Source organism: Neofelis nebulosa, chromosome 14 (genome assembly GCF_028018385.1).
Source record: "Neofelis nebulosa isolate mNeoNeb1 chromosome 14, mNeoNeb1.pri, whole genome shotgun sequence".
Lineage (NCBI taxonomy): Eukaryota > Metazoa > Chordata > Mammalia > Carnivora > Felidae > Neofelis > Neofelis nebulosa.
The window spans coordinates 11,608,471-11,620,963 of NC_080795.1; the positions used below are offsets into that span (position 1 = coordinate 11,608,471).

At 42.6% G+C, this 12,493-nt stretch overlaps 1 protein-coding gene across 1 annotated transcript in view; it reads right to left on the reverse strand.

The window, feature by feature from the left end:
- CA8 (carbonic anhydrase 8) overlaps nucleotides 1-12,493 on the reverse strand; it is a 90,232-nt gene that overhangs the window by 73,512 nt on the left and 4,227 nt on the right. The window contains exon 3 of the mRNA XM_058699655.1: nucleotides 3,578-3,702. Within this exon, the coding sequence (XP_058555638.1) occupies nucleotides 3,578-3,702 (125 nt within the window). The remainder of the gene's footprint in view (nucleotides 1-3,577; nucleotides 3,703-12,493) is intronic.

Consider the following 12,493-nt stretch of genomic DNA (forward strand, 5'->3'; position numbering starts at 1 on the left):
GGACGAAAACAGCAAGAATGTCAGACGCTGTGGAAGCTCATCTGTGCCTCAAAAGTAAGAAGTTCAAGAAGCAAAAGCAGAAATGGTGTGCCTTATCCATCCCACTTAGCAAAAGAGCTGCAGTTTAAACTGTCTGAAGTCACCAACTGTGTTAATATTTGAAGGGATGTGGGTGCTGGCTACTAGTACCATCAAAAACCTTCAGAATTGTTCTTATTGTGTATGTTCATAACTTTAAAAAGTTAGTGGGGAGACTGATGAGTGACTGTTAGAAGCCATTCTTATGTTTCACGTAAGACCCGTGGTCAATATTTGTTTGTAGTGTTTAGTAAGCCATTCATTTCAGGTTAAGTGAAATCAATAAAAGGAAAGCATGTATAGATAGGTGATCTGGAGATTAAAGTTAGTCTTAAAGTATAAGTCAAATACGGAAAGTATCTTTAAGAAACATTTTTTTAATAACACGCCCAAAAGGGTACTGGATGCCCTCCCTCTCCACTGTCCTATTTGCCATGCCCTTGTGCTCCAGGTGGCCTGTGAGGGCAGTTCAGGACCAGGGGACCAGTGGCAAGTCACCTACCTATCTCCACATCAGCCATCTCATTCCCTCTTGGACAATTCTACAGGGAGTGTCTCTCTTCTCTCTTTCAGCACACCGTGTGTGAGCCCCCTCCCCCGGAACACCCAGCTCAGTATTCACAGCCACCATTAAAACAAAGCAAAACACAACACACAAACAGAAAACACGTGGCTTATGGATCTCTCCCTCTGCTTCTGCCCACTCACGCTCCTGCATTTACGTGCTCCATGGGATACAACACTACACAAACATCGGATGGTGATACAAGTATTTTCTCTAGGATTGGATCAGGGATAATCTGGGGTAACAAAGAGTATAAATATTATTCATCACCGATTTTGGAAAAATTACAGCAAGTAACTCCATTACCCTAAATATAAATATTTCTGCAGAAACAAAGCCTCTCAGAATTTAATCTTCACTCAAAACAAACCATTACCTGTGCTTAATGGACCGGAGCAGTTAAAGTGGCACCAAGTAACAGAACCAGTCTGAACATGTGGTCTGGAAACGCTAATCCACCGCAGAGCAAAGAACACACACCACTGACTCCCTTAACCTAATCAAGCTTTCTCAAGGCTGTAAATTCCGTGTGTTGCAAGCAAAGCCACTAAGTTCTCACCTACAAGTTGCTGCCTACCCAATTACTCCCATCTGTCACTAAATTTTTTTATATCACACTACGTCTTGGAAGATGGGTTGAGAGGAAGTGATGAAACGGTCTTTCAATCTCGAAGAAGAGGGCAGAGCTGAGGCACTGGCCGTCCACTGTTCAACCTGCCCCTCACTCTGCCCTCCACTACCCTGCAGGTTTAACTGTTTTTGGACTCTTTTGTGCCCTCTCTCCTCCCTGATGCATCCCGGTGTGTACTTTTCCTTGTCACATCGGGTGAGGACAGCACAGTAGCCAGAGGTGACACAAAGACACGGCAGAACTGTTTTCAGGTGGTGGAAGTCAGACGATGTCTGTAGGCACTGAGAAACACAGCGCTTAGAATGGTAACGTCTGAAGACCCAACCTTCCCCATCAAGGCCTTAAAGGAGCTGCCCTCCTTTACGGTCCTCCCGATCACAAACTCAGGTGCTGCTCAACATACTGTTTTCCCTCCATCCTTAAAACACTTAATATTTCACTTTTAAGACTTGAGTCCTTTTTAATGAAACGGTTATCCTCAGATTCCAAAGGGATTTTTTTTGAAGTTTACTTATTTATTTTGAGAGAGAGAGAAAGCGCGGAGGGGACGGGCAAAGAGAGAGGCAGGGAGAGAATCCCAGGCAGGCTCCGCACTGTCAGCGCAGAGCCCAACATGCGGCTCCAACTCAAGAAACAGGAGATCGTCACCTGAACCAAAATCAACAGTCGGACACTTAACCCAGGAGCCCCCGAAGAGACTTTTTAAAAATGATAATTAGGGGCGCCTGGGTGGCTCTGTTGGTTAAGCGGCCGACTTCGGCTCAGGTCACGATCTCACCGTCCGTGAGTTCGAGCCCCGCGTTGGGCTCTGTGCTTACTGCTCAGAACCTGGAGCCTGTTTCAGATTCTGTGTCTCCCTCTCTCTCTGCCCCTCCCCCGTTCATGCTCTGTCTCTCCCTGTCTCAGAAATAAATAAAACGTTAAAAAAAAATTTAAAAAAAATGATAATTAAAGTAATATCAAGAAGGCCTTCCTCTACCTTCATTCTTTGAAATACAAATATCACTTCCATAAATTATACAGTAGTGATTTCTAGTCACTAGGCTGGACTAGACACAGTGTCTAGCCATGTTCAATTCCATAATTAAGGATGCGTGCAGTTGCGAGCAAGGAGAGAACTATGGGTCCTTATAGAAAGAAATATAAACAAGGCCTGGACCAACAGGGACATCACCTGCATTTCACAGAGACATACCTAGCAGTGGATTAAATGATGGGTGTGAAGAGAAGAATGAGAGGGAGACTTTTTCCTCAGGAGCTGTCTTAGCCACCTTGGGCCCAAGTCACCACAGGTGGCGTGACTTTCAACAAACACTTATTTCTCACAGTCCTGGAGATTGGGCAATCCAACGTCAAGAGGCCGACAGATCTGACGTCTGGTGAGGACCCACTTCCTGGCTTATCGCCAGCCATCTCCTTGTTGCGTCCTCACATGGCAAGGAGCAGAGAAAGCAAGCTCTCTCTGGACTCCTATAAGGGCACTAATCCCGTTCATTAGGACTCTACCCTCCTGACCTCATCGAACCCTAATTACATCCAAAGCCCCCACTTCCTAATACCATCATATTGGGGGGTAGAGTTACAATATATGAACGGGGGCCGCGAATACTTCAGTCCATAAAGGAACCCACAGGATCAGTGAGAAAGACACCGTAGGCACTAAAGGTTATGACCCATGAGTGCCATGGCAGCAATCGGTCAAGTACGCTTGGAACACCAAAGAGGGAGAACTCATTCTGCTTAGGGAAGGAACTCAGAAAAAGTCCCATGGAAGAAATGATACGTCCACTAGGTATTGAAGAAGCAGCAGGAACCGACTAGGACAGTAAGTAAGGAGGGAATTCTTCAGACAAAATGTCTAAAAATCTCTAAATGCCTAGGGTGAATAAAACCAATTTACCAATTTTAATCAGAGCTCAACCAGACTTTTGGCTAGTGCTGAGGTGCCCCCAAAAGTTACTGGTTTTCAGTTTATCATGTATTTATAGCATCTACAAAACTGACCTAGTGAATCTGCAGAGGCAGCAGAATTTTTAGAACAGTACCAATGCTGAAAGGAAACTTATTAGTGTAGATTACCTTTACAGCCAGTTGCCCACGTGCATCCTTCAAGCTCACCAAAGTTCTTGGGAAGCGTCATCTGCTGCCCTGAGCTTACGTTTCCGTAAATACTTTATCACTTTAATATCAACTGATAAAATCCAATTGATGTGCAACTACTTCTCAGCTAAACCATTCTCAGCAAATCATTGAACACTTTACATGAACAGTAAGAGTTTTACAAGAGGATTTGTTATTCTTACCTCCATGGGAAAAGCTTTGAAATTAACTGTGTGCTCAGAACCGCGCTGGTTTTCTCTCCCCCAATGAAATCTAACTTCATACAGTTCAAATTCATGCCCTTGAGGCAATGGACCTCCTGATAGAACTGAAAAAAGAAAATTAAGTTCTGTTTAATTACATCTCAAACATACTCATCAGTATAGCATTCTAAACATGGGGAACATTTTTTGCCAGAAAGCTCTCATGAGCTCTACAGATTGAATTCATACAGCCAAAATGAGAAATATATTCTAACTGTGGGATGCGCTTACACTATCATATCGATACTAGATTTGAGTCTAGTGTTGAGGTTTCCCCAAAAGTTACCGATTTTCAGTTTATCATCTATCCACAGCATCTACAAAACTGACCTAGTGAATCTGCAGAGGCAGCAGAATTCTTACAACAGTAAGTTCAAAACTGAAGTTCAAACACTGAAATACTTCGAAATGTTGCAGAACATCAACTTCTTATGTCTTTCAGGGAAAGGAGTAGACACAGAAAACACACACAGTACCTACTCTCCCTGAGACTTACATTTAGCACACTGCTCAGGAGACAAGAATAGAATCTGTGCCTCAGACTGACCAATAATTTGTTATAAACCTGTCAATAAATTAAATCCATTAAAGATCATCCATTTGCACCAGACTGCCAATTTAAAAAGTGTAAGCTAACAAAATTTTCCATGAAAAGAATGATTATGGCCATATGATTTCTCAACAACAAAGTAACACTTGAAAAGCTATTTACCATTTTAGAACCACAGACATGCAAGTGAAATAAAATTATGATAGAATATTAACAATATTTAAAATGTCAACGTTTGGAAAAACGACATCAACGTTTGTTCTACGGGGGCCATTTCTCTATGTCTTATTTCCAGATATAACCCAGAACTTTGTCCCAAACAAGAGCACTCTAAGGATGATGAAAAGTACATTTGTGTAAGAACCTGTCTCGAAGCAATAACATACTTTCCTTAAACATTCCGTGACAGCATACGAAAAAACTTAGTTTATTACAGATGACCAATTTTGACATCAATGAAGGTTGTTTGCATTCTTCCTAAACATAAATGTTAACTCTAGATGGTATTTGGCTAAGAATTGTAAGTTATTTTTACTCTTTCAGTTAGGAAGCTGAAAAAATTTACCTCTTCCCCCAAGAAGCAGTCTCTTTGAAAGAAATTAGCATTCACACTCGGGCCACCATTGTGAAGGAAGCAATGGTGCCCAAGGATGAGTGCCACACAGAGGGACAGTTCTGCTGTCCATCCTTACTCTAAACCTCAAAGGAGAAGTAAGGGAGTTGGTGCAGCATTATTCGTTTGGCTGGTTCTTCATCTAATAACTTGTTCTAAAAACATGTTAGGGCTTCTGACATCCAGTACGTGTAATACAGCCAGAAGGCATAAATTAGAAGGAAGAGCAAAGGGAAAACAAAAGACAGAGACAGGTGCAGACGGGGAAATGCGGCTGCCACGCAAACGAGTGCCGTGAAATCCTTACCAAAAGTACCCTATAAACTTGGTTTTAAGCTTTCTACCAGCTCAAAGAAGAAAAAGAGCTATCAGCAGCAAAACACCATGATAATTTTCCAAGGATGTACACCTCACAACCAGCGGGGAAGGGAAGTGAGACACCTGGTCTTTAGGAGAACACTACCTGGCGCGATTTTAACGTTTTCCTCACGCTTGGTCTTATTTTAAATCGTACAACAAATCAGAAGGGTCAGTCGGTGTTAATCATCCCCATCGACAGGGGAGAAAACGTGGCCAAGAGGAGCAAAGTGTGACCAGCCCTGGGCACCCAGCTAGCTAGCAAACTTCAGGAGCCTGGGACTCCATTCTTCTGATCCACATTGCCCACTGATACAGGACAGGGGGATCCAAATCTCTGCATCTGTTTGCAGGAACTAAAAAAAAAAAAACAAAACCAATGAGTTCTTTAAGCTTGGATTTCTAACCTGCAGTCCTTCTTTTGAGAACTACTACACCTCATCCTTTTTCCAGAACCATCAAAAAGAAAATGTAAATACATAGATCACAAAGGTTTACAGATGTCCCAAACTGCAGAGCAAGTGCATGGCATCGTGTCCAATAACCCATCCACGCTGTGGATGAAATGCTTCTATTTCAACCACCATGCCACAGTTTGTGAATAAAAATCATTCCTTTCCCTTGGCTGTCCAATGCTGGTCTTGAGAAAAACCAGGAAGGAAGTCTGCGCTGTACCCACTCCCAAAGGTGGAATGTACCCCACCTCCTAAACCAAAAAGAATAAATGGGAAAAAGTTTCTGGTACGTCCCGTGCCACACCCCAGTCTGCATCATCAGAACTAGAAAACATACCCCTCACCATGCACAGCTACAGCCCGACCTGAGGCCTGGTGGGGGGAGACGGGTGTTCTCTCACTCTCTACTCTTTCAATAGAAGGCAAAAATGGTCTTAGAGGAGGCTTAGCTCCACGTTGCTAAAGAAAAAGAAAGGGTAGCATTGTGAAATGAAGCACATGTGAAATGGGAAAGAGGATTTTAAAAAATCTTTCCCCAAAACCTCTTTTCAGGGCGCACTCACACACACACACACACACACACACACACACACACACACGCAGTGTTTCTGAACTGTTACAGGGCAGTCCACCAATACTCTCCTATAGAAAAAGAGGAAACGGACCTTGAGTGATTTCAGGGGACCAAAATACAACCTCCATCTGATCGATGCCTGGTATTTCTTCAACAGGAATGAAAGTCTTTACTTTGAAACTTGAGGACAGAGCTGATATTTTGATCTGTGTCTTCATAGGGAGAAATTCCAGGCCCCCAGGGGTTTATTTACTCATCCTTTCAACTAGTATTCTTATACCAGGTACCATATTAAATACTTAAGATACCCTATGATGAAACCGACAAAATTCACTAGTCCCCTGGGTCTTACATTCTATTGGATAAAATGCAAATTCATGCGTTAATGCTGAGTATGTGGTATTTAGTCCCTACCTGGCAGGTTTGTTAGCTGTGAAGTCATTATGTTCAATAAAATTATAATGAAACAAGAGCCTCATGGGTCTTACATTCTATTGGGTTGAAAATAAACACAAAGGAGGGAAGCATTTTGCCCAGGCCTGGTCCCCAGGGAGGGGTGACAAAGACGCAGCTTTCGGCCAGCACTCAGGCCCTGGGTACCTTTCGCTTTTGCTGCAGATGAATAATCCAAAGTTAAACCACACTAAAATCACAAAGCTGTGCAAAGCCATAAAAAATGACAAAATACTGACTTCAGAATTTTATGAGGTGCCAAGTAAAAGCATTACCTGTTCATCCCCCAAGAATGATTGCATCTATAGACTAAAAATAAGTAGTAGCTCTGTTTTACCCATTTGGCAACATCCTCTTATTCTCCCTTTTCCCAGCCTATTTTTTCATAAGGAAACTAGTCATAGCAAAAGCGGTATACTCTCCTTACATTTATGTGTATCAAATTTTGCTGAGTGATATTCTGTCACCACGTGGCAGGTTTATTAGTTGTGATGTCATTATGTTCAATAAAATTACACCGAAACAACGTGAAACTCACACTGATGACACATTGCATTTCCTTAGAATAGCACACTCGTGGAAAGAATATAAAATAAACCAACGCAATTGCCACCGTCTGCATTTTCTCTAATAGGCATGGCTATTATGCTTATCCACATAAAAAGCGCTCCTTTCAGAAGCCTCTGCAGAATTTGAGAATCCCATAAAGACATGATATAGAAGCATTTACCCAAGTCCAACTAAGCTTCCACAATCCTCTGCCGAAAACAAATTTTCCAGACAGTTCAAAGGCTATTGATCAAGGCTTATTCCCCCTCATTTCATTTCAGTTTAACACACGTTTTGAGATACACTCCATGCCCAGCCCCGTGCTGACCACCAAGAATCTCAAAAGAAGGACATAGGCTCAGGGCTAGCAAGACATTCTCAGTGCTTCGTGAACTTAATACTGTAGTTTAAACAGATTACATCAAAAGCAGTAAGAGAAAGTGCCAAGGAACCGGGAGGATACCAAGCGAGAGCCACGCCAAAACCAACGGGGCATCAGAAAGTCATGGAACACTTTCCAGAGGAGATAACTAAGCAGAGTCTGGAAGATCAAGCCGAGAGAAGTGAGCGAGTACATTCCAAGCGGCCAGAAGAGGCTGAGAAACCCTGAGTGTGTTTCAAGAGAAAAAAGGTAGGCTTCAAGATGTGAGCCCCAGGAGGGGACTTGTAGGCTATACCTAAGAGCTGGAGTTTATCACAGAGGGAATCACTGATAGCTTTTAAGCAGAGAACTAATATTTTTTTGCCCTCTAAAATATTACTCCCATACCTTCCTGCACAGTGGACCATCAAAGGACAAGCCTAAGTGGCTGGCTGTCCCAGCTCAGGCAGACACGGTGAGGCCAGGAGACAGAGCCTGCCAGAGCCTTATCTCCAACACGGAGGGAAACCCATGTTAATGGTCCCTGATGTGTCCCCCAAAGGATCTCAAGACCCAAAGAGCCCATTCTCAACAGGTCTACCTGTTTGTACCCAAACAAACAGCTCATTCTCGACAGGTCTGAAGGTTTCATAACCTCAGTTTAAATTTTAAGGAATCCAAAAGGTAGTCATAAAACATTCCAAAAATAGTATAAATTAGTTCTTTTTTAGCATTTGAAGGCGTAAATGCAAAAATCAATTATCTTATGGTCTTTAGCTTTTAACCTACACTTTCATTTCATATTAAAGAACAAATATCATCAGCTTTTAAGAGTGGATGTAACATTGACAGTAGGGGGAGGAGGCCAGTTAGGTTGCTCTGTATAAGCAAAGTGAGACAGATTAAGGCAATTTTCCAGGTGATGCAAGACCCCCAAAGTTAGCTAATAATAAGTATAATCAGAAAGAAATTCAACCCTGACATCCCTATAAATAAACGATACAGAGCCACTTCCTAAGTGAAAATAACTTAAAGATATTTTTGACAACTTCATCTTTAAATCAGCAAGGCTGTTAAGAAGCACTATAAAAAGTTGTCATGTTTTTGGTGGGGGGGGGGGAAGCATGATTGACAATAAAAGTAATCTAGTCTAAATTTAATATTGAGAATTATAAAAGACCCAGAAGTAAAATTTTCTTTATTAAGGTTTCTATAATAAGTTACTGCGAAGGGTACAAATGACCTGTCCTGATTAGCAATCTCTCCCACACTGACGGCCCGTTAAAAATGTCATTACCCTTAACACACTGTTTGTCGTCAGAAGGAAAGACATTCTATTCCAGAAGCTTGGCCAGTCTCATGCTTTTTCGTGACTTAAGTATTAAACCACTCAGGCTATAGAAATCTACAGTGCTATTTTTATACTTAAGCTACTTTTCATACCGCTGTAAGATGTCTGATTTTAATTTGTGCACACTAAACATTACGATTCCTGCAGTACAGGGATTCCCGTGTCCTACAGGGAAATGGAGCCGTCTATGTGGCAGCCTCAGTAAAATGCCCCATAGTCAAGAGACAACAGGACCTGGAATGTGGTGCTCGGCTCAACCCAAGTTAGAAGGCACTCTGTCACCTTGAAATATGCACAAAGGGTGAAGCACAGTGACAGGATCCAAAGTGTGGTCCAGTCACAGGGGCTCCACCCCAGCGCACGTCTCTGACGATTCCCATCTTTGCCATTTCACGGAATCAGTCACCGAAGCCCTGTGGATGGCATCTCAGAACCACCCCCCTGCCCCCGCCCCTTGTCACCCCTGCCTTTCCAATGGCACTCCCAACACAGAAGCTGCTTTGGTTAACTTAATCTCTTGTGATAACTTTCAAACTGGCTCCCGACCTCTCCCAGATCCCATCTTACTTGGTATGGCCGGGTTAATTTTCCTAAAACATATTCTACAGAGGAAAAAAAAAAAAAAAAAAAGGTTATACTCTTTACACCTGGCTCCGGGTCCCTCATGAGTTTGCTCCAACACAGCCACTCCATTTATAGATTAATCTCATTTAACACGAACGAATCTTTTCTTTCAGTTATACTTCAGGATTCACTTCTCCTCATCCAACGTCTACACCTTCCCATATATCCTATGTCCTTTCTGCTTACTGCCCTCTCTCCCCATACACATTCCAATAATCCCAATCCAAAGGCTCTTCAGTCTTTGTGTTTTCTGCAAATGCTACTTCCTGAGCCAATCCTCCCCTAATAATGTCAGCCAAAAATAATCTCTTCCTTACACCTATCTTTCACGATCCGCCACTGCAAACTTCTTTTTTAAACGTTTACTTTTGAGAGAGAGGGGAGAGAGAGCATGAGCAGGGGAGGCGCAGAGAGAGAAGGAGATAAGAGTATTTGATTCGGGCTCTGCACTGAGAGTGGAGAGCCCGATACGGAGCCTGAACCCATGAACCGCGAGATCACGCGTGACCTGAGCCAAAATCAAGAGTCAGGTGCTTGACCAACTGACCCACCCAGGCACCCCCACCACTGTATGCTTCTTGAAGGCAGGGTGCAGGCCTGATTTATATTTACCCAATCCAAGAAGGGTAATACCTTACAAAAAAGGTAAAACAAAGATTGCCACCTGCACCTTGGCAGGCCAGATAAAACCAGCGTGAGAAGCCAATGCATACTGCTGAGTGAAAGAACGAAAGAAGCCAATGTAGGATCCCAACTAGATGACATCCTCAAAAATGCAGAACTACAGTGAAGGTAAAAAGATACTAACACAATTCTTAGGCCCATTCCTAAATATAAATAAAGAGCCAGAGATAACTAGACATTTGCGAAGAACACTCATCTTAAAAACAGAGACCAAACAAATAGAAGAAAGAACCCAGAATAAGCGGAGACATAGAACAGAAAAAAAGCAATAGAGGAAAGAATGGAGAAAGAGCCTGCATTTATGAAATAATTTTCAGAAGGTATACTTGGTCAACTAAAAAAAAAAATTATAGAATAAGCATTTTCTTATTAAAAATGTAAGAGCAGGGGCACCTGGGTGGCTCAGTTGGTTGAGCGTCCGACTCGATTTCAGCTCAGGTACTGATCCCATGGTGTGTGGGTTTGAGCCCTGCATTGGGCTCTGATGCTGACAGCATGGAGCCTGCTTGGGATTCTCTCTCTTACTCTCTCTCTCTCTGCCCCTCTCTCACGTAAACATTCTCTCTCTCCGTCTCTCAAAAATAAACTTTAAAAAAATATAAGAGCAGAAATGAAAATTTTAATAGACCGAAAGACATAAGTTGAGGAAATCTACCAGAGAGCAGAACAAAAGAAACAAGAGTAAGAGTTACAAAAGAAGAAAATAAAGAAAAAACAGAAAACTTATCAATAATGTAAGAAAAGAAGGTATACTTCAACAACTAAAAAAAAGTCATAGAATAAGCACCTTTTTTTTTTATAATGTTTATTTTTGAGAAAGAGAGAGAGACAAAGAGCACAAGCAGGAAAGGTAGAGAGAGAGGGAGACACAGACCCAAACCAGGTTGCAGGCTCTGAGCTGTCAGCACAGAACCCAACATGGGGCTCAAATTCATGAGCCTCAAGACTATGACCTGAGCTGAAGTTAGATGCTTAACCAACTGAGCCACCCAGGCGCCCCAGGCACAATTTTCTTAGAAGTTAAAAATGTTAGAGCAGAGGGGCGCCTGGGTGGCGCAGTCGGTTAAGCGTCCGACTTCAGCCAGGTCACGATCTTGCGGTCTGTGAGTTCGAGCCCCGCGTCGGGCTCTGGGCTGATGGCTCGGAGCCTGTTTCTGATTCTGTGTCTCCCTCTCTCTGACCCTCCCCCGCTCATGCTCTGTCTCTCTCTGTCCCAAAAATAAATAAAAAACGTTGAAAAAAAAAATTTAAAAAAAAAAAAAAAAAAAAAAATGTTAGAGCAGAAATGAAAAGTTTGAGAGAAAGACTGAAAGATATAAATTGAGGAAATCTACCAGAAAGTAGGACCAAAAAAAAAAAAAAAATAGGACTTACAAAAGAAGAAAGTAAAAAAAAGCAGAAAACTTATTAAATAATGTAAGAAAATTTCTAAAAATGACAGACACAATTCTTCTGAGCAAAAGGCACACCAAGTACCCAGGACAGACACACACACGGTATCCAAACATTTAGCCCTCACACGCCCTTCTTCCCAGGAAGTTACTGGAAGATAGACCACAGGAGGGAATAAACCTAGAAACTCCCTGAAATGAGGGATCAACCTCAAAAGTGGATGCCCAGCATCCAGGAAACATGGGCTTGGACACAAGAGACCAGCAAAGGAACTCTCTAGGCATAAGGTGAAGGCAGCTGCAAGTGATGGCTACAGGGCAGGCCTCGAGAGCATGCGGTCCAAGTGGGGCAGAAGAAGGGAGGAGAGGCCTCCAAGGGAGGGTGGAAGGACCTCTTGATGATCTGCCATCTGTCAAGAGTCTGGAAATGAAATCATGAGAGATAAAGATGCAATTAAATAAATAAAAATGCATGAACTCCAGGGGAGAAAAACTCCATATTTTTCAATAAAGAAAACGGAATCTAGTCTCAGCTGGAAACAACAGCCACACACTCGTAATGATAAAAAAAAATAATGCAGGGGCGCTGGGGTGGCTCAGTGGGTCAAGCATCTGACTCCAACTCAAGTCATGACCTCGTGGTCTGTGAGCTTTAGCCCCGCGTCGGGCTCTGTGCTGACAGCTTAGAGCCTGGAGCCTGCTTCGGATTCTGTGCCTCTGTCTCTGTCTGCCCCTCCCCTGCTTGCGCTGTGCCTCCCTCTCTTTCTCAAAAATAAGTAGACATTACCAAAAAAAATTTTTTTTTATTAATGCATATTCTTTAAACAAAAATGGCAATTTAAGTATACAGGGACAACAGAGGGGCAAAACCACAATGGGGGAGGAGAATAAGAG